Genomic DNA, 21,312 nt, shown 5'->3' on the forward strand with positions numbered 1-21,312 from the left:
CTGATGGATCTGATGCCCACTTCATGCCTCCATGGATACTTGTATACACACGTACAAACACGCACACTAAACTAGGAATATCCGCTAGGTGGTTACAGCAAAGCCTGGAAGTCTTGGTTGGGGCTTCAACTCTCTGAAGATGTCCCAAGCCTTTGGGTGGGTGGAAGATGGGGGTCTGTTTGAATGTTCCAGATGGGATTTTGCTTCACAGTCCCACGGATATGTGGTCAAACACAGAGGAGAGTGATAAATACCCATTAAAGGGGCTAAAGGTAGCCCAAGGCGATTTGGCTCCAGATCTGTAAGAAGTGACTCCACAATCACAGAGATCAATAAGTTGATCAGCCTTTTTGAACCTTTCACACAGGTGTGACTATTTTTTTTCTGGAAACTTCAGTTCATGTGTTCTTCACCGTCACACAGGAAAATGGTGGAACTTCTGAGCCCTTAACAGTGTGTAGCAGACACAAGTTAGCAGGCAGAATAGGGCAGAACCATCCTGGCCCAGGTCTGTCTAGAACTGTGTGCCTATCAACTGGATTTAGCCAGCAGCTCCAGAGTTCAACATCTCACAGGTTAAACCACTAGATACATAACTAAACTTGCGCATTCATGTGGCGAGTCTGGCTGGCCACTCATGCTGAGTCTAATCTCTATTGTCACCTTTCCGCTGGCTGTCTGCTTCAGTGGACCTGATGGCCACTACACTGGACATCTAGGCCTCAGTAAGCCTAGCTCTGGGCTTCACCTTGAGATCAGGTGACCTAGAGACACTGAATAGCTGCCTTTTACCCCGTCTCTAAATTGAAAATATTGACATCACTAGAAGTTCCAACAGGCTAGGCTTAGGGAGGCCAACTAGATAGATCCGTAATGTCAAAAAGCAGAGTGAAGAAAGTGGCCACAGTGGGAAAAGAAACAGACACAGGGACCCAGGGTACAAACAAGTCGTTAAAAGACAGCAAGGTGGGCTAGAAAAGATGGCTCAGTGGTTAAGAACATTTGCTGTTCTTGAAGAGGGCCAGAGGTCAGTTCCCAGCATCCACATCAGGCATCTCACAACTGCCTGTAACTCCAGCCCTAGATGATCCAACATCCTCTTCTTTTCTCCAGAGTCGCTTGTGCACATGTAAGTACACGTATTCATACACAAATGCACAAATGAAAATAAACCTTGGATAAAGGGCAAGAGCATTGCCACATTAAGGAGTCTTGGTCAAGCTGTAGTCCTGGCCATCCCTGGTCTGCCGTCATCTCAGCTTCATTCTGCATGGTGGTCCAGTGTGCTGTTAGTTGTTTATTTGATTTTTACAAGAGTACAGCCTCATCTTCATGGATGATTGTCCTCATCTGAGAAGCTTTGCTCTTCCTGAAGTTCAAGGTGACCCAGCAGGGAAGGCTAAGGACCACTGTTTACCTCTAAGTCGTAACCCAGCCACAGATACAAAACTGAAGGCAGGGAGGCGTCCAGGCTCTCACACCTTACTTTTAGTTACCTTGTGGGCCCAAGAGGGGAATGGGCACTTGTTAGCAGCTTTTAAGTGTAATTTCAGTAACTGCGAATCCATAAGGCTGCTGTGATCTTTGAATAAGATCTTCATCTCCAGCATCAGGCTTCTCCAGATAGCTTTAGCCAATAAGGCCCAGTCTTTAGAATATGGAACTAATATTGGCTTATATCAGGGATCCTGGGCACTTCAAGGAGGGTTCTGGATTCTTGCATCTCCAAACAAAGAACTAAGCAGAGACACATAGTTGCAGTGGACTCTGGGAAAATAGTTTGTTAAGAGAAAGGATGGGCAAACTGGCCAGAGCAGAGAGCTAGCTCAGGAGCTCAGTGGTGCTTAGCATACAGTGGACTGTGCTTTGCGGGCTCCTTTGCACAGCATGGACCGTCTCGCTCCAGTTCTGTTACACGGTGCTACCTACCATCCCATCCTTCATTAGCATCTTGACTCTCCACCCAGTGGCCTAGAGATTTTGTGCCGGGCTGAATGGATTTGAGACAGTGCCTGCCCCAGCGGCCAGTTTTAATCAGCCTTGGCCAGGGTTTTTCCTGCCTCCTTCTGTGCGAACTATTTACATTTTTTTAGTGTGAAGATCTTGTATTGCTTTAGGCAAAACCTTCTGGACCTCTGCTCTGTCCTAGTCTCCAGCTGCAGAACACGTGACATAAAACTAACAAACACGCGTGCTTTTTCTCGGTCTGTTCGGCCACCCACCCACACGGACTCTTCCTCACCTGTCTCTCTCAGGAAATAGGAATGTCACTCAACAAGTGGAGTAGGCCAAAGTCTTTTGCATCTGGTCTGTCTCCCCCTTTCTTCACACACCTCTGTATCTAGCCCATCAGCAAATCTTCCCATAGCTCATCAGAACATCCATCACGTGCCTACCACGTGACTCTATCTCAGCCATCCAGGTCTGACTCCTCCATCAGCGCTAGCCTGTTAGACTCATCCATTTGATAGTTAAGATTTCCCTTAATGGTAGAGAGGTCTTCTCTCACCAACTGCTCTTAACAGAGCTATACATTGCAAAGAGCTGGACTTGGGAATTATCATTGTGAAGTGTGATTACCAGTAGCAAATTCTGTGTAAGCCCCTTGAGGCAGAGACACAGCCCAGAGACTCTGCTCTACCAATCCATAGAATGAGCAGACCCTATATCATTCGGGGCCTTGTTAGAAATGTAGAATTTCAGGCCATCTAGGTTTGCTGAGTCCACAAGTATATATTATCTGTGGTGGTTGATAAGTAGGGTTAGAGCATTCGGTTTCTCTCACTACACACACACACACACACACACACACAGAGAGAGAGAGAGAGAGAGAGAGAGAGAGAGAGCACATTTGAAATAGATGAAGAATAAAGAACAAAATACACTCAAGGGCATAAAGTTGACTGTTTTCCATCTATTCCGTGTTAATGGGCAATTCACAGCCATATTGAAAGAGATGTATGGGACTGGACTTGGTAGCTCACACCTGACATCCAAATGCTCAGAGACAGGATGACCACAGTTCAAAGCCAGCCCAAACTACAGAAGCAGCCCATCTCAGTTTTTTTTTAAAGTAAGAAATAAGAAAAAGAAAAGAAATAAAAGAAAGTCATAGGAAGAGAAAGATCCATTTATAGCTAGCTATAAACTCCAGCAAGCTTTAGAGGTTTATGAATAACCAGCCCCTTTGATCAGCAATAGCTCTCTTCACAAAGCCTCAGAAGCCAGAGGGGGATTAACTATGCAGCGTTTGCTCCACACTGTTTTGATTGATCTCAGTCCCTCATCCATGAAGTCTCTGAAATAATGGGAAGAAAGCACATTGATATGCTCGAGCTTCCTTAGGGGCCCGTGATCATGACCAGAAGGTGTGGCCTTTCAGAAGCTCTGCCGAACTGGTCACAACCAGTTCTGGATGATGTTTCATCAGGTCCAAAAAACACACATAATTCACATACATGTTATATCTTCCAGTCAAAGGGCATGCCAGATTTCCTGAGGAACATCTCTCTCCAGTCTCCTTAAAAGAGAGCTCAGTTGACGTCATTACTGCTCAGACTTTAGTCTGCCTTCTCTATTCTGGGTTGTCCTGGACAGGTCCGAGTCCTCGTTCCTTTTTTCAGTTCTCCTGGGTCTATCATTATAGACGGGGAAGGTGTCGGCCTTCACCTCAGGCTCCCCTGCTAAATGCTTCCCTCATGGCAAAACAATATGAAAACTGAGAAGCCATAGGTAACTGCCTGTCTCTGCTCAGAATGCCAGATATCAGCCTTCCCAGCAGCCTTCGGTAGTCGCATTTCACTCCAGCCATACTGATCATGATCCCCTGGAATAGGAACAGGGTTCAGGCAATACACATTCTTACTGAGCTGGTCACATTCACTCAAGGATGTCGCAAAGCCCAGTGTTGCCTCAGTTTGCAACGCCTGAGTGAAGAACTTTTGCCCAGAAAGATAAATAAACCAACTTTGGTATTGATGATTTACTTTTGTCTTCAGCTTATGTTGTTTCTGGATATCAAATACTAATTGTCACCAGTTGAGGAGTAGAGAAGAGGAGGTGGAGGAGGAACAGGAGAGTGAAAGGGGGGGAGTAGGAAAGAGAGGAAGAGAGAGAAAAAGGTAGAACTTTCCTTCTTGAATTTACAATGTGAATCCATGGTCCCTGTGTGAGAAAAGCACATAGAAATTTCTGTTTAAAACTGTCAAGTGAGAGAGCAGGTCATAATTTGTGCACAGAGGTAAAGATAACTCCTGTCTATGGAATTTAAATCAAGAACTCAAACACTCCCAACAATAAGCTTTCAACAAATATAATCTAACAATTGCAATTCAGCCAGCAGGAAAATGTGCTGCTCACACACTAAACATCCCCTGTGCTAACCAGTGCACCATAGAGCCCCCCTGAAAACGCTGCTGCGGGGAGAGGTAGCAGAGCCCCCCTGAAAACGCTGCTGCGGGGAGAGGTAGCAGGGTCAGTTAATTTAGTCCTTGGAGGCACATATGTCAAAATTATCGAACAGAATTATGTAGTCATTTATGTTTAAAATGTGAAGCATAAACTAGAAGATCCAATGAGAGAACAAGAAGCTAACAAATAAGAAAATTTGAAGACAACTCCAGATAGAGAGCTTCTAAAATATTGTAAAGTAGAAATGTGATTGGCAGGTTGAATAGGTGTTAGACACATCTGAAGAGAGAAGTAGCATCCAGAAACACAGAGCGACTGAAAATAGTGAATACCCAGGGCAGCAAGGACCTGGAATCTGAGAGAAAATGCGTTATGGAAAGAGAGTAGACAGCTTCAGTGCCCGTCCAAGTGACTCTCTAGACGTGCATACGGAGATGGGAGTAAGAGAACATTCAGGAACATTCTGGCTGAGAACTTACAGAACTGATGGAGGACAGCACTCCTGAGAGCCATCCTTGGGCATCTCTGTGACATAGCAGGGCTGCAAAGACAGCAAAGCGCTGATGAGACTGAGAGGCAGATGATACACAGAGGAATGAAAATTACACAGAAGCTTCTTTCAGATTATAGCTGAAGCTAACAGTAAAATGGCATCTTTAGGATGAAAGAAAGAATAAAGAAAAGGAGGGAGGGAAAAAGGGAAAGAGGAAGGTGGGAAGAAAGGAGGAGGAGGGAGGAAGAAAGAAGGAAAAGAAGGAGGAAGGAAGGGAGGAGGGAGGAAGAGAGGAAGGGACAGAGGGAAGGAGGACGCTTAACTGGAATCATAAATAAAGCAACTGTAGTGTCTTAGTTGAGGTTTCTATTGCTGTGAAGAGACACCATGACCATGGCAACTCTTATAAAGGAAAATATTTCATTGGGGCGACTCACAGTTTCAGAGATTCAGTCCATTATCATCATGGCAGGGAGCATGGCGGCCTGCAGGCAGACGTGGTTCAGGAGCTGAGAGTACTTATCTTTTGATTCAGAGGCAACAGGAAGTCAACTGACTGTCACACTGAATGATGCTTGAAAAGAGAGACCTCAAAGCCCACCCCACAGTGACGCACTTCCTCCCAAAGATCACACCTACTCCAACAAGGCCACGCCTCCTAATAGTGCCACTCCCTTTGGGGGCCATTTTATTTCAAACTACCACACACAGCAAGCACTCCGACAAGAAGAGATGAAAAGCAAAAAGAGTGATGGGGCCAGAGAGGTGGACCTGTGGGTAGAATCACTTGCCTCTGAAGCCTGGCAACCTCAGGGCAATCCCCAGACTCACTGTGGATAGAGGAGACTGACCTCTAAAAGCTGTTCTCTGGCCTGCACATACTTGCCATCTTCACACATCAAACACACGAGTGATAATAAATAAATAAGAAAAAAGAAAGTGACAAGCGTATAGTTAAATCCCAGCAAACATACATTGACTTCCTAAAAAAAAAAATGGTGCTTTTAAAGGTTGTCAACAAAAATCTAAAGTGCCGATCTCTAAACAGACCATGGGCATTCAGAGATCCTCATATTGTTTGAAGGAAGCCTAAAACGTTTCACCTTAGATCTTATTATAATGTGCTTCATTAAAGATCCAAGACAATAACACAAGGGATAGTAAAATAGAGCAAATTTTCCAAATTACGAAAAGTAACAAGAATTGAACGAATTAAGTGGGAAGGAGGAGCTAACCAATCAGAGAGAACACATCTAGGAACTCTACCTGAGGTTGTCCTCCATATTCCTTAAACATGCATACACACACACACGTGCACACACATGCATGCACAGTCACAGAACACACATGCACACACACACATGAACATGTATTCATACATATCAATATAAAAGTCAAAAAACAAAATATGATACCCCATCCAAAAGCAGCATGAAGAGAGCAATAACAAAGATAAGAGCCGACGTCATTAGCTTGCCGGGACAGGGCAATAAATCTTGACTGGATATTAAACAGAATAAAATTTATAAGCTCTAACAAGTTTGAAGATGGAAGAGAATAGGAATCAAGATGCCATAACCCAAAAGGTACTGTGACACACTGAAAAGACCATCACGACCGAACTCTCTGGAAAGCTCGAAACCCTTTTCTAAATGAGCCGATACCAAAATCACTGGAGTGACCATGGCCCAACTGCTTCAGGGGGATGGAAATAGAAATTGTGAGTTGTTTCTGATCCTTATAGAAACCGAATCAATATTTAAATTTTCCATGGCAAAACTATCAAGCCTGGACAGCTTCATAGGTAAATTCTACCAAACAATTAAGAAGTATAAAATTTCCACATTACATAAACTCTCTCCGAGAAGTGAAAGTACAGCAAGGAGGATGGGCAGACGCTTTCTCTAACTTGGTTTACGAGGCTATTACAGTACTGACTTCAAAACCAAACAAGGCCAGAGAAGGGAAATTTGCTGGCCGCTCTCTCTTGAATATGGATGAAGTAAGATTCGCATGAGCTGAACCCAGTGATGTACTTCCAAAGGAGACTGCATAGCAACAACGTCAGAATTAGACCAAGGACTCAAATTTGGATCCATAGCAGATAATTCAGTAATGTCACCTGGCAAGTGTCATTCGAAAGAAAACAAACATGGGCGTCACACGTCTGCAAGGTGAAATAGAGAGCAGAAAACAAAAAGGAAAGTCGTTTTGTCCACACACAAAGAAAGAAAAATCACTTCGTGGGAGCAAAAATAACAGTTGTGCAGTATACACGGTTGTGCAGTGTACACGGTTGTGCAGTGTACACGGTTCTGCAGAATACACGGTTGTGCAGTGTACACGGTTGTGCAGTGTACACGGTTCTGCAGAATACACGGTTGTGCAGTGTACACGGTTGTGCAGTATACACGGTTGTGCAGTGTACACGGTTGTGCAGTGTACACGGTTCTGCAGAATACACGGTTGTGCAGTATACACGGTTGTGCAGTGTACACGGTTGTGCAGTGTACACAGTTGTGCAGTGTACACGGTTGTACAGTATAGTATACACGGTTGTGTAGTGTACACGGTTGTGCAGTGTACACGGTTGTGCAGTATAGTATACACGGTTGTGCAGTGTACACGGTTGTGCAGTGTACACGGTTGTGCAGTATACACGGTTGTGTAGTGTACACGGTTGTGCAGTGTACACGGTTGTGCAGTATAGTATACACGGTTGTGCAGTGTACACGGTTGTGCAGTGTACACGGTTGTGCAGTATACACGGTTGTGCAGTGTACACGGTTCTGCAGTAGACACGGTTGTGCAGTGTACACGGTTGTGCAGTGTACACGGTTGTGCAGTGTACACGGTTGTGTAGTGTACACGGTTGTGCAGTATACACGGTTGTGCAGTGTACACGGTTGTGTAGTGTACACGGTTGTGCAGTATACACGGTTGTGCAGTGTACACGGTTCTGCAGTATACACGGTTGTGTAGTGTACACGGTTGTGCAGTATAGTATACACGGTTGTGCAGTGTACACGGTTGTGCAGTATACACGGTTGTGTAGTGTACACGGTTGTGCAGTATAGTATACACGGTTGTGCAGTGTACACGGTTGTGCAGTGTACACGGTTGTGCAGTATACACGGTTGTGCAGTATACACGGTTGTGCAGTGTACACGGTTGTGCAGTGTACACGGTTGTGTAGTGTACACGGTTGTGCAGTATACACGGTTGTGCAGTGTACACGGTTCTGCAGTATACACGGTTGTGTAGTGTACACGGTTGTGCAGTATACACGGTTGTGCAGTGTACACGGTTGTGTAGTGTACACGGTTGTGCAGTATACACGGTTGTGCAGTGTACACGGTTGTGTAGTGTACACGGTTGTGCAGTATACACGGTTGTGCAGTGTACACGGTTGTGCAGTGTACACGGTTGTGTAGTGTACACGGTTGTGCAGTATAGTATACACGGTTGTGCAGTGTACACGGTTGTGCAGTGTACACGGTTGTGCAGTATACACGGTTGTGCAGTATACACGGTTGTGCAGTGTACACGGTTGTGCAGTGTACACGGTTGTGTAGTGTACACGGTTGTGCAGTATACACGGTTGTGCAGTGTACACGGTTGTGTAGTGTACACGGTTGTGCAGTATACACGGTTGTGCAGTGTACACGGTTGTGCAGTATAGTATACACGGTTGTGCAGTGTACACGGTTGTGCAGTGTACACGGTTGTGCAGTATACACGGTTGTGCAGTGTACACGGTTGTGCAGTGTACACGGTTGTGCAGTGTACACGGTTGTGCAGTATACACGGTTGTGTAGTGTACACGGTTGTGCAGTGTACACGGTTGTGCAGTGTACACGGTTGTGCAGTAGACACGGTTGTGCAGTGTACACGGTTGTGCAGTATACACGGTTGTGCAGTATACACGGTTGTGCAGTGTACACGGTTGTGCAGTATAGTATACACGGTTGTGCAGTGTACACGGTTGTGCAGTGTACACGGTTCTGCAGTATAGTATACACGGTTGTGCAGTGTACACGGTTGTGCAGTATACACGGTTGTGCAGTATACACGGTTGTGCAGTGTACACGGTTCTGCAGTATAGTATACACGGTTGTGCAGTGTACACGGTTGTGCAGTGTACACGGTTGTGCAGTATAGTATACACGGTTGTGCAGTGTACACGGTTCTGCAGTGTACACGGTTGTGCAGTATACACGGTTGTGCAGTGTACACGGTTCTGCAGTAGACACGGTTGTGCAGTGTACACGGTTGTGCAGTGTACACGGTTGTGCAGTGTACACGGTTGTGCAGTATACACGGTTGTGCAGTATACACGGTTGTGCAGTGTACACGGTTGTGCAGTATAGTATACACGGTTGTGCAGTGTACACGGTTGTGCAGTATAGTATACACGGTGTGTAGTGTACACAGTTGTGCAGTGTACACGGTTGTGCAGTATAGTATACACGGTTGTGCAGTGTACAGGGTTGTGCAGTGTACACGGTTGTGCAGTATAGTATACACGGTTGTGCAGTGTACACGGTTGTGCAGTGTACACGGTTGTGTAGTGTACACGGTTGTGCAGTATACACGGTTGTGCAGTGTACACTGTTGTGTAGTGTACACGGTTGTGCAGTATACACGGTTGTGCAGTGTACACAGTTGTGCAGTGTACACGGTTGTGCAGTATAGTATACACGGTTGTGCAGTGTACACGGTTGTGCAGTGTACACGGTTGTGCAGTATACACGGTTGTGCAGTGTACACGGTTGTGCAGTGTACACAGTTGTGCAGTGTACACAGTTGTGCAGTGTACACGGTTGTGCAGTGTACACGGTTGTGCAGTATACACGGTTGTGTAGTGTACACGGTTGTGCAGTGTACACGGTTGTGCAGTATACACGGTTGTGCAGTGTACACGGTTGTGCAGTGTACACGGTTGTGCAGTGTACACGGTTGTGCAGTGTACACGGTTGTGCAGTGTACACGGTTGTGTAGTGTACACGGTTGTGCAGTGTACACGGTTGTGCAGTGTACATGGTTGTGCAGTAGACACGGTTGTGCAGTGTACACGGTTGTGCAGTGTACACGGTTGTGCAGTATACACGGTTGTGCAGTGTACACGGTTCTGCAGTATAGTATACACGGTTGTGCAGTATACACGGTTGTGCAGTGTACACGGTTGTGCAGTGTACACGGTTGTGCAGTGTACACGGTTGTGCAGTGTACACGGTTGTGCAGTATAGTATACACGGTTGTGCCGTGTACACGGTTGTGCAGTGTACACGGTTGTGCAGTATACACGGTTGTGCAGTGTACACGGTTCTGCAGTAGACACGGTTGTGCAGTGTACACGGTTGTGCAGTGTACACGGTTGTGCAGTGTACACGGTTGTGCAGTATACACGGTTGTGCAGTATACACGGTTGTGCAGTGTACACGGTTGTGCAGTATAGTATACACGGTTGTGCAGTGTACACGGTTGTGCAGTATAGTATACACGGTTGTGTAGTGTACACAGTTGTGCAGTGTACACGGTTGTGCAGTATAGTATACACGGTTGTGCAGTGTACAGGGTTGTGCAGTGTACACGGTTGTGCAGTATACACGGTTGTGCAGTATACACGGTTGTGCAGTGTACACGGTTGTGCAGTGTACACGGTTGTGCAGTATACACGGTTGTGCAGTATACACGGTTGTGCAGTGTACACGGTTGTGCAGTGTACACGGTTGTGCAGTATACACGGTTGTGCAGTATACACGGTTGTGCAGTGTACACGGTTCTGCAGTGTACACGGTTGTGTAGTGTACACGGTTGTGCAGTATACACGGTTGTGCAGTGTACACGGTTCTGCAGTATAGTATACACGGTTGTGCAGTGTACACAGTTGTGCAGTGTACACGGTTGTGCAGTATAGTATACACGGTTGTGCGGTGTACACGGTTGTGCAGTGTACACGGTTGTGCAGTGTACACGGTTGTGCAGTGTACACGGTTGTGCAGTATACACGGTTGTGCAGTGTACACGGTTGTGCAGTGTACACGGTTGTGCAGTATACACGGTTGTGTAGTGTACACGGTTGTGCAGTGTACACGGTTGTGCAGTATACACGGTTGTGCAGTATACACGGTTGTGCAGTGTACACGGTTGTGCAGTGTACACGGTTGTGCAGTGTACACGGTTGTGCAGTGTACACGGTTGTGCAGTGGACACGGTTGTGCAGTATACACGGTTGTGCAGTATACACGGTTGTGCAGTGTACACGGTTGTGCAGTGTACACGGTTGTGCAGTGTACACGGTTGTGCAGTATACACGGTTGTGCACTGTACACGGTTGTGCAGTGTACACGGTTGTGCAGTATACACGGTTGTGCAGTGTACACGGTTGTGCAGTGTACACGGTTGTGCAGTGTACACGGTTGTGCAGTGTACACGGTTGTGCAGTATACAAGGTTGTGCAGTATACACGGTTGTGCAGTGTACACGGTTGTGCAGTGTACACGGTTGTGCAGTGTACACGGTTGTGCAGTATAGTATACACGGTTGTGTAGTGTACACGGTTGTGCAGTGTACACGGTTGTGCAGTATAGTATACACGGTTGTGCAGTGTACACGGTTGTGCAGTGTACACGGTTGTGCAGTATACACGGTTGTGCAGTGTACACGGTTCTGCAGTAGACACGGTTGTGCAGTGTACACGGTTGTGCAGTGTACACGGTTGTGCAGTGTACACGGTTGTGCAGTATAGTATACACGGTTGTGTAGTGTACACAGTTGTGCAGTGTACACGGTTGTGCAGTATAGTATACACGGTTGTGCAGTGTACACGGTTGTGCAGTGTACACGGTTGTGCAGTATACACGGTTGTGCAGTATACACGGTTGTGCAGTGTACACGGTTGTGCAGTGTACACGGTTGTGCAGTATACACGGTTGTGCAGTATACACGGTTGTGCAGTGTACACGGTTGTGCAGTGTACACGGTTGTGCAGTATACACGGTTGTGCAGTATACACAGTTGTGCAGTGTACACGGTTGTGCAGTATACACGGTTGTGCAGTGTACACGGTTGTGCAGTGTACACGGTTGTGCAGTATACACGGTTGTGCAGTGTACACGGTTGTGCAGTGTACACAGTTGTGCAGTGTACACGGTTGTGCAGTGTACACGGTTGTGCAGTATACACGGTTGTGCAGTGTACACGGTTGTGCAGTATACACGGTTGTGCAGTGTACACGGTTGTGTAGTGTACACGGTTGTGCAGTATACACGGTTGTGCAGTGTACACGGTTCTGCAGTATAGTATACACGGTTGTGCAGTGTACACGGTTGTGCAGTGTACACAGTTGTGCAGTGTACACAGTTGTGCACTGTACACGGTTGTGCAGTGTACACGGTTGTGCAGTATACACGGTTGTGCAGTGTACACGGTTGTGCAGTGTACACGGTTGTGCAGTATACACGGTTGTGCAGTGTACACGGTTGTGCAGTATACACGGTTGTGCAGTGTACACGGTTGTGCAGTGTACACGGTTGTGCAGTATACACGGTTGTGCAGTGTACACGGTTGTGCAGTGTACACGGTTGTGCAGTATACACGGTTGTGCAGTGTACACGGTTGTGCAGTATACACGGTTGTGCAGTGTACACGGTTGTGCAGTGTACACGGTTGTGCAGTATACACGGTTGTGCAGTGTACACGGTTGTGCAGTGTACACGGTTGTGCAGTGTACACGGTTGTGCAGTGTACACGGTTGTGTAGTGTACACGGTTGTGCAGTGTACACGGTTGTGTAGTGTACACGGTTGTGCAGTGTACACGGTTGTGCAGTGTACACGGTTCTGCAGTATAGTATACACGGTTGTGCAGTGTACACAGTTGTGCAGTGTACACGGTTGTGCAGTATAGTATACACGGTTGTGCAGTGTACACGTTTGTGCAGTGTACACGGTTGTGCAGTGTACACGGTTGTGCAGTATACACGGTTGTGCAGTATACACGGTTGTGTAGTGTACACGGTTGTGCAGTATACACGGTTGTGTAGTGTACACTGTTGTGCAGTATACACGGTTGTGCCGTGTACATGGTTGTGCAGTATTCACGGTTGTGTAGTATACACGGTTGTGCAGTGTACACGGTTGTGCAGTATACACGGTTGTGCAGTATTCACAGTTGTGCAGTATACGCAGTTATGCAGAATACAAGGTTTTCTAGTATACACGGTTGTGCAGTATACACAGTTATGCAGTATACAAGATTTTCTAGTATACACGGTTGTGCAGTATACACAGTTATGCAGAATACAAGGTTTTCTAGTATACACGGTTGTGCAGTATACACAGTTATGCAGAATACAAGGTTTTCTAGTATACACGGTTGTGCAGTATACACAGTTATGCAGTATACAAGGTTTTCTAGTATACACGGTTGTGCAGTATACACAGTTATGCATTATACAAGGTTTTCTAGTATACACGGTTGTGCAGTATACAAGGTTTTCTAGTATACACGGTTGTGCAGTATACACAGTTATGAAGTATACAAGGTTACACAGTATGCACAGTTGTGCAATGTACACAGTTGTGCAATATAGAGACAACTGCCTTGCTTTTCTTCTCCTTTCTGCAAATAGGTTTTAGAAACAGTTTGGGGAGGGAAGTATGCTGCCCTTGCAGAGGACCTGAGTTCAGTTTCCAGCACCCACCCAACTTGGGTCACCAACACCCATGTAGGGTGTCTTACAACCACCCGTAACTCCAGATCCAGGGGATCTGACACTTTGTGGCACTCCTGTGTGTACACACACACACAAACACACACACATAAAATAAAAATCTTAGGAAGAATAATAAATGGCTTGGGGAAATAGATCTTAAAACTTCCACCACTCCTGGTTATATTCTGCTTTTGACTGTATATCTAAAAAGCTTAAGGTCACTAATAATTTTTACAACAGTTTACAGGAATAGTACACGCTTTGAACTAGAATATCTGATGGATATTCAATACAATACTAAAATAATACAAAATTTAAAACTGCATAACATTCCAAAGTAGACATTGTAGACTCACCTGATCCCTTCTTTAGACCCTGTTTGCTTGTTTCCATTCAATTATTTACTGCTCTTTTGGAAAGAATATAGTTTTACACTTACAGAACCAATGCTCACACCAGGATTATAGAGATGGTGTAATACCAGAAAAGAGTATTGCTTGTCTCTGCCCTGTTTCAACAGGTAAACACCAGGTTAAGTGAGCAAATGCTTCAGGCAAACTCTGGGACCACCAAACACAACTCAGCAATGCACCATTGGTAGCACATGGACGCACTGAGCATCCTTCTGCTAACAAAACTGTCTCTGCAAACTCTGGAATTATAAACCGAATACCCTGGATATTTAAGACTCCTTAGTAGTTCTGCAGGAGCTTTTGCTTTGAATGTGTTTTTTTTCTTTTTTATTGATTTTATTGATCATTTTTCTCTGCTCCTCTCCTTTTCTCTCCCCTCCCCTTTAACCCTCTCCCATGGTCCCCATGCTCCCAATTTACTCAGGAGACCCTGTCTTTTTCTACTTCCCATATAGATTTTTAACATAGAACTCCTCAGTCCGTGTTAGCAACAGTGGAGATGCTGATGATGCTCAGTGGGTAAAGGAACTTAACCTCCAGGTCTGACAACCTGGGTTCAGTCCCCAGGCCACACAGGATATAAAGAGAGAACTGACTCTCACTAGTTCTCCTCTGATCTCCAAAGGCACACTGTAGTGTGCAACACACACACACACACACACACACACACATGCACAAACACATACACAAAGTGTAATTTTTACAAAACCAATAAATGAATGAATGAATCAGGGCACCAATGAACCAAATTATATGGATTCCTGTGGTATGCACCATGTTGTGCTGATATCTCCTTGCTATTGTAAAGTGAAAGAATGAAGAGTAAATATGTTAATTCTAAAACAACAAGCCATCCCAATGGTACAATAATTTACAGATCAAACTACTTCACAAACATGGAACCTTCTGCCTCAATTTACTCTAAGGGACATCCATCCAGTAAGAATGACAAGCTGGCAAGTGAAGCTCGTTGGGTTTCTGTAAAAAACTCTGGGCAAGTGTGCATCTGGACAGTGAGAACTCAGCTAGTGTGCCTTTTGAACAGTGAGAACGGTTGTCCACCGTGAGAGGCTGTATTATCAAAGGTGATACCTCAGGCTGGTGCCTCAGCACACATGGAAGAGGATTAGAGTTCAAAACTGAGCTCAAAGAAGATAGGGCCAGCAGCCTCAGTACATTGGAATAAGCAATCCGAGGAATGTTCTAAAGTTAGAACTAATGATTTAATCTTCAAAACAGAATATAGACAGCATTAAGAGCATCACAATATTGAGCCTAAAATTCTGATATTTAGGAAAGGTTATTCAAAGGAACAGAATTGTCTTCTCAAGTGATTCCACATGGAGAACAGCCTCTCCCTCTGACAGGACACCCCCAAAGGAGCCTGAGTTTCAAACACACAGTTGTCCAGTGATGGCAGGACTGTATCACTGAGTACACACAAACTGTGGGTGCCAACGGGGCTTAGAGGATGCTGCACAAGGCGGCAGGGAACACATCTCTGAAAGAAGAATGAAGGGAGGGAGGGAAAGAAGGGGATGGGTAAGAAGCAGCCAATGATAAGCTCCAGTTCAGGGAAAAATCAAAACTGACCTTGTCGTGCATGTCCGCAAACATGGCTACCAGCCACACAAAATGTCTGTGCTCTTTCCTCCCTCAGTGTTCACATATCCAGAAAACGGCACCGAGGACTTCGGAGACCAAGCAAAGACCATAAACCACCAGGTATGTAGAAATCACAGAACACGGGTCAGGTAAGAGGTCCTGGATCACACTGCCAATCATCACCTAAGTGGGTCACAAAATCCATGGGGGAGAGGGCATAGTGACTCTAGCTTGTGTCAGGTTGGCATAAAAGCAGCCAGCACAACTAACTCCCTGCCAACTTAACACAAACACATCACCATTAAGCCACAACCTTTCCGTTTTTATTCAACCCCGAGATCTCACATAAAAAATATAAATAACTTTAAAAGTCCCATTGTCTTTACAAATTCAAATACATTAAAAGTTCACTCCCTTCAAAATATTCAGTCTCTGCAATTCACAATTAATCAATAAAAAGTTAAAAACTTTCAGTCTCTTTAAAAATCTAAAATCTCTTTTAAAAGTTCAAAATCTCTTCTGTGGGCTCCCGTGAAAATCAAAATTAAGCTAAATACTTTTTTTTTTCAAGAAGAAAGAGCCAGGGCACAGCCACAATCTGAATGAAGCAAAGCCAACCCCCAACAGTGTAAATAACTCAGTATCCATCATCTGGGATTCACAGTTGATCTTTCGTGCTCCTCCGAATGGCTTGGGTCACTTCTCTGGCTCCTCCCCCTGCAGCATGCATTCCTTGTGTCCTAGACTCGGGCCAGCTCCCCTGCACACCTGCTTCTATTGGCCATCCCATGGTAATGGTATCTCCAAAATTCTGGGTCTCTTGTGCAACTTGGCTGTACTTTCACCAAGAGCCTCTCCTGGGCATTCTTTGGGGACTCCAACCCCGCCATAGTGCCAGGGCCTCAGGTGCTCTCCATGACCCCTTCACACCTTCAAAACCAGCACCCCCTGAGTGATTCTTACACTACCAAGTTCAGCTGCCAGCATGGGGTACAACCTTGGCAGCCCTGGGAACAAAGCTCGTATGTGCTAACCCCGAGGAAACAGTTCCCAGAAGATTTCACCTCAGTCACGCTGATTTCTTCTTAACCACCACCAGTTTCTCAACTCCACCTGACCAGCATCCACTGTCTCAGTAAAACAGAGGTTTTATGTCAGGGGTCCTGATACCTTGGTAATTGCAGCTGATTCTGCAGCCCAGGCTAACAAGAACCACAGATTCTTAGCTCAAAAGAACAAATGGCCCTGATAGTCATTGAAGGACTCCCTCAAACTTCCCTCTAAAGTTCGTGAGCCTGGCCTCCATTGTCTGCACTGCTTCAACATTCTTATCTTCCACACTCCCACAGAACAGCTCACCAAGCTTTGAACACTCAGTGGTTTTTCCAGACCAAAGTTTAAAATTCCTCCCACTATCCTCCCAAAACCACATGGTCAGGTCTGTCACAGCAGTACCTTCATATCCTGCTACCAATTTCTGTCCCAGTTAGGGTTCCTGTGGCTGTGATAAAACACCAAATCAACTTGGAGAAAAAAGGGTTTACTTGGCTTACCTTCCTTCCACATCACTGTTCATCATGGAAAGAAGTCAGGATAGGAACTCAGAGAGGCCGGAACCTAAAGGCAGGAGCTGATGCAGAGGCCGTGGAGGGTGCTGCTTTCAAGCTTGCTCCTCGTGTCTTGCTCAGCCTTCTTTCTTATAGAACCCAGAACCACTTGCCCAGGGGCAGCACCACCCACAGTAAGAAAATGTGCTGCTGGGAGTGGTGGCGCACGCCTTTAATTCCAGCACTAAGGAGGCAGAGGCAGGCGGATTTCTGTTAGTTCGAGGCCAGCCTGGTCTACAAGAGCTAGACAGGCTCCAAAGCTGCAAAGAAACCCCGTCAAGAAAGGAAGGAGGGAGGGAGGGAAGGAGAGAGGGAGGGAGGGAGGGAGGGAGGGAGGGAGGGAGGGAGGGAGGGAGGGAGGGAAGGAGGGAGGGAGGGAGAGAAGGAGGGAGGGAGGGAGGGAAGGAGAGAAGGAGGGAAAGAGGGAAGGAAAACATACTACAGCCAGATCTTAAAGAGGCATTTTCTCCATTAAGGCTCCTTTCTCTAGCTTGTGTCAAGCTGACATAAAAATTGCCCACAACCCCACTTCCATAAGACCCAAGTTCAGTTTCCAGCATCCATATGAGGTGTCTCACAGGCATCTATAACTCCACCTCCAAAGGATTTCATGCCCTCTTCTGGCCTCCACAGGCACTGCATATGTGATGGTGTACATACACACACTTAGGCACATACACATGCAATTAAATAAACAAATGAATAGATCTCTTTATAAATGTCTATTTGGGGAAGCAAAATCTATTTTATACCTGCTTGTATGTCTCTCCATGTTTTCACTTGGAGTAGAGGAGATGGCTCCAGTAGTTAAAGTTCTTACCGCCCAGTCCTGAGGACCAGGGTTCAGATCCCTATCACCCACATAATAGCCAGGCAGGCATGAAGGCTCACTTGTCTTTCCAGCTCAGAAGACAGAAACAGGGAATCTGCAGAGCAAGCTGATGAGGGAAACTAGCTATATCTGCAAGACCTGGGTTTGATTGAGAGGTCCTGACTCGGTGAATAGAGTAAAACGTGATTAGAATGAGTCCTGACATAAGCCTGCACCCACAAGCGTGAGCCCCACATACGCGTAACACACGCACTTGAAATCAAAAGACAGGAAGAAAATATTCCCATTTCTGACAGTTTTCATAAGGAACTATGTCACAGAAAAAAAACATCACCTGAAGAAAATGACTAATTCAGACACATTTCAAACATTTCAAATAGCTTGTGGTGGTGTATAACTCCAAAATTCAAAGTAAGCAAAGAAGCTGGATGTGGAAGCACACGCCTTTAATCCCAGCACTAGAGAGGCAGAGGCAGGTGGATCTCTAAATTCAAGGCCAGTCTGGTCTACAGAGTGATTTCCAAGGAAGCCAGAGCTATGTAGAGATATCCTGCCTCAATCAATCCATCAATTAATGAATAGCAAACTAAGGTTGTGAGGGAAGCCTTGGTAACAGCCATGGGTTTTGACTGCTGAGAGCTGCACATCAACAGTTTGTGGCAGTCCTGTCTTCACATCCACTTTCTTCCCTCCATCTTCTTTTATCTTCTCTGGCAGGGACCTCCTTCCAAAGACCCATTACAGATGAACACCTATGTTGCCTTGTACAGATTTGTACCCCAAGAGAATGAAGACTTGGAAATGAGGTAAAAAAATAAATCATAAAGTTAAAATTAAATGAATGAAAGACAGTTTTAAAGTGGTTACTTTTCTATGTAAAGAAGAAAAAGCGGGGAAAGTGAGGTGACTCAGCAAGGAGGAGCAAGCCGTAGTTCTCTGACCTCCACATGCACACTGTGGCGTGCGCAGGCACACAACACACACACACACACACACACATATGCACACACACACACAGAGACACACACACGCACACACGTATGCACACATACTCCCATATGCACATACCCACACACATGTGGACATACACACACTGTCTTTATGTCTGCCCACCTGTGCAGCTAACATGTAAGCAGCTTGCTGGGCTCTGTCCCAACTGTCTTATTCATCCGGTCTGTGGGGAAGCCTAGGAGTGCACATCTATAACTAGTCTGGAGGTGGTGCCGATGCTGGTCTGGGGAACCACACTTCGCAAAGCACTTCTCTGGTTCATGGCCCATGGGATGTGAGAATTTCCATGAAGGGTAAGCACTGAATGTACTTGACGTTCAGTGGAGTCTAATAGATAATCAAAAGATTTATTTAATCCCCAAGTTAGCACTGATGGAAAAGTTGAGCTACAACAGTCAGGGTCAATCTCCTGCCTCAGGTCAGCTTTGCTTGAGTCTGCCTTCAAGTGATGCTGGGACCTTCTTAGAACAGTGTCAGGGTCTGAAAACTGGCTTCTCTTTTTTATTCAAATGAAGACATGATGATCCTGTTATAGGTGAAGATTGGAGCCCGAAAGGGCATCATCTGGGACTCCCAGTTGCTTGTGTCACTAAACAATAAATTGCACAAGGACACATAGTGACAGAGAGAATATGTTGCAGAAGAAAAAAAAACAAACAAACAACAAAAACTACTTCCCAGGATATAGTGAACCAGAGCCGCCACGGTGGAGGTTCCATGGAACCTGTGCCTGACAGACTGGCAGCTTTTTCAGGATCTTCATGTATGGCATGCTTCTCTTTTCCTATTTCTCTGTGTATGCCCACGTCAGCCTTGGCACAAAGATGGTCTGGTTTGGTTTCTTTGTGCTGATTTTAACTTTACTCTCCACCTACACTGCTGCCATGATGGTTCTGAGTTTTCTCCATCACTTGGTAAACTTGCTGGGATGAACTCATTGTCCGGGGTGCAAGCTTTGCCCAATTAGTCCTACAATGCTGGGGGAGGGTATGGCATTTTCAGGTAGTCTCTGTTTCATTAGAGACAGTCCAAACCTCTGAGCCGTTGCCTCTCTAGCCTCATGACTGCTATGGGACCTTCAGGAGATGGCCTGCAGTTGACTATCTACTCATAGAGATGAGACTGGCAATTACACAATATACTGAGTTCCTTGAGATTGCCGTTTGGGTGTGTAGACTTCCCCGTGAAGTACTGAAGATGGCTCGATTGGTAAAGGCTTGCATTGCAAGCACAAGGACCTGGGTTCGATTCCCCCAGAACCTCCTTAGAGGAAGAAGAAGAAGAGGAAGAGGAGATATGGTGGCACAAGCTTATAACCCCAGAGCTTGGAACTCCATGGCCAGCCAAATTCGTCTACTCAGAAAGTTCCAGGCCAGTGAGAGATCCTGCCCCAACAGTCAAGGTGGATAGTTCTTCAGGAAGGATACATAAGATTGTCCTCTCGCCTCCACAACATACCCATGCGTACACATGTATTCCTACAGGCACATAAACACACACACCTAAGCTTAGTTTAAAATGAAAGAACTCCCTATTGTGCTGGCCCCACAGCTTTTAGACTATTACTCTGAATTCTCCAGGTTTTTAATGGCAGTTGCAGAGCAATACTGAATGTTACCAGCGACATTGAAGGATGTCTGGCTTTGTGCTGGCTGTCGTAACTCTGTGTGTTTATTTTTTGTTAGTTGCAGGCCATTAAAAGCCAAGATGTCTGGTCACGACTCCAACATTTACAATCTGCTTGTAGGCAAGCAGAGCTATTCATTCCAGAGAATGAAATGCCTGTATTTCGTAGGCTGCAAGATCAAAGTGATAAATCATACTTACTTTTATTTATTTATTTACTCAACTTTTTTTTAAACCAAGGCATTGTGTGCTCCCATTTAAAAGCCAGGAGCTTGCTTAGCATATTCAAGGCAATACTGAGAGGATTGGGTATAATTCCTTGAATGCACTGGGACTTTGTGAATTATCTTTTCCTCCTCAAATCATAAGAGGAAAAATCGTTTTGATAAGATACTATTCTTATCTGCCTGCATACCTACCCTGGGCAGCCTTCTGGGTCCCTTCCTTGGGAAAGAAAGCAAAGGAGTGACATAGAAGAAATGGTCAAATGTGAATCTGTGGACAAAAAAAGCTCCAGATGTCAAAGCCAGCCATCAAAAGTCGGAGCAGATAAGTCATGGCATCACTAGATACCTTAGAGATTGCCTAGTAACAGTG

At 45.6% G+C, this 21,312-nt stretch overlaps 1 protein-coding gene across 3 annotated transcripts in view; it reads left to right on the top strand.

The window, feature by feature from the left end:
• Nucleotides 1-21,312, top strand: part of Stac (SH3 and cysteine rich domain) — a 126,604-nt gene that overhangs the window by 82,925 nt on the left and 22,367 nt on the right. For all 3 annotated transcript variants that reach the window (XM_075967690.1, XM_075967691.1, XM_075967692.1), the window contains 2 exons: nucleotides 15,695-15,759; nucleotides 18,796-18,884. In XM_075967690.1, coding sequence (XP_075823805.1) covers nucleotides 15,695-15,759; nucleotides 18,796-18,884 — 154 coding nt within the window. The remainder of the gene's footprint in view (nucleotides 1-15,694; nucleotides 15,760-18,795; nucleotides 18,885-21,312) is intronic.

The sequence above is a fragment of the Microtus pennsylvanicus genome, chromosome 3 (assembly GCF_037038515.1).
Source record: "Microtus pennsylvanicus isolate mMicPen1 chromosome 3, mMicPen1.hap1, whole genome shotgun sequence".
NCBI lineage: Eukaryota > Metazoa > Chordata > Mammalia > Rodentia > Cricetidae > Microtus > Microtus pennsylvanicus.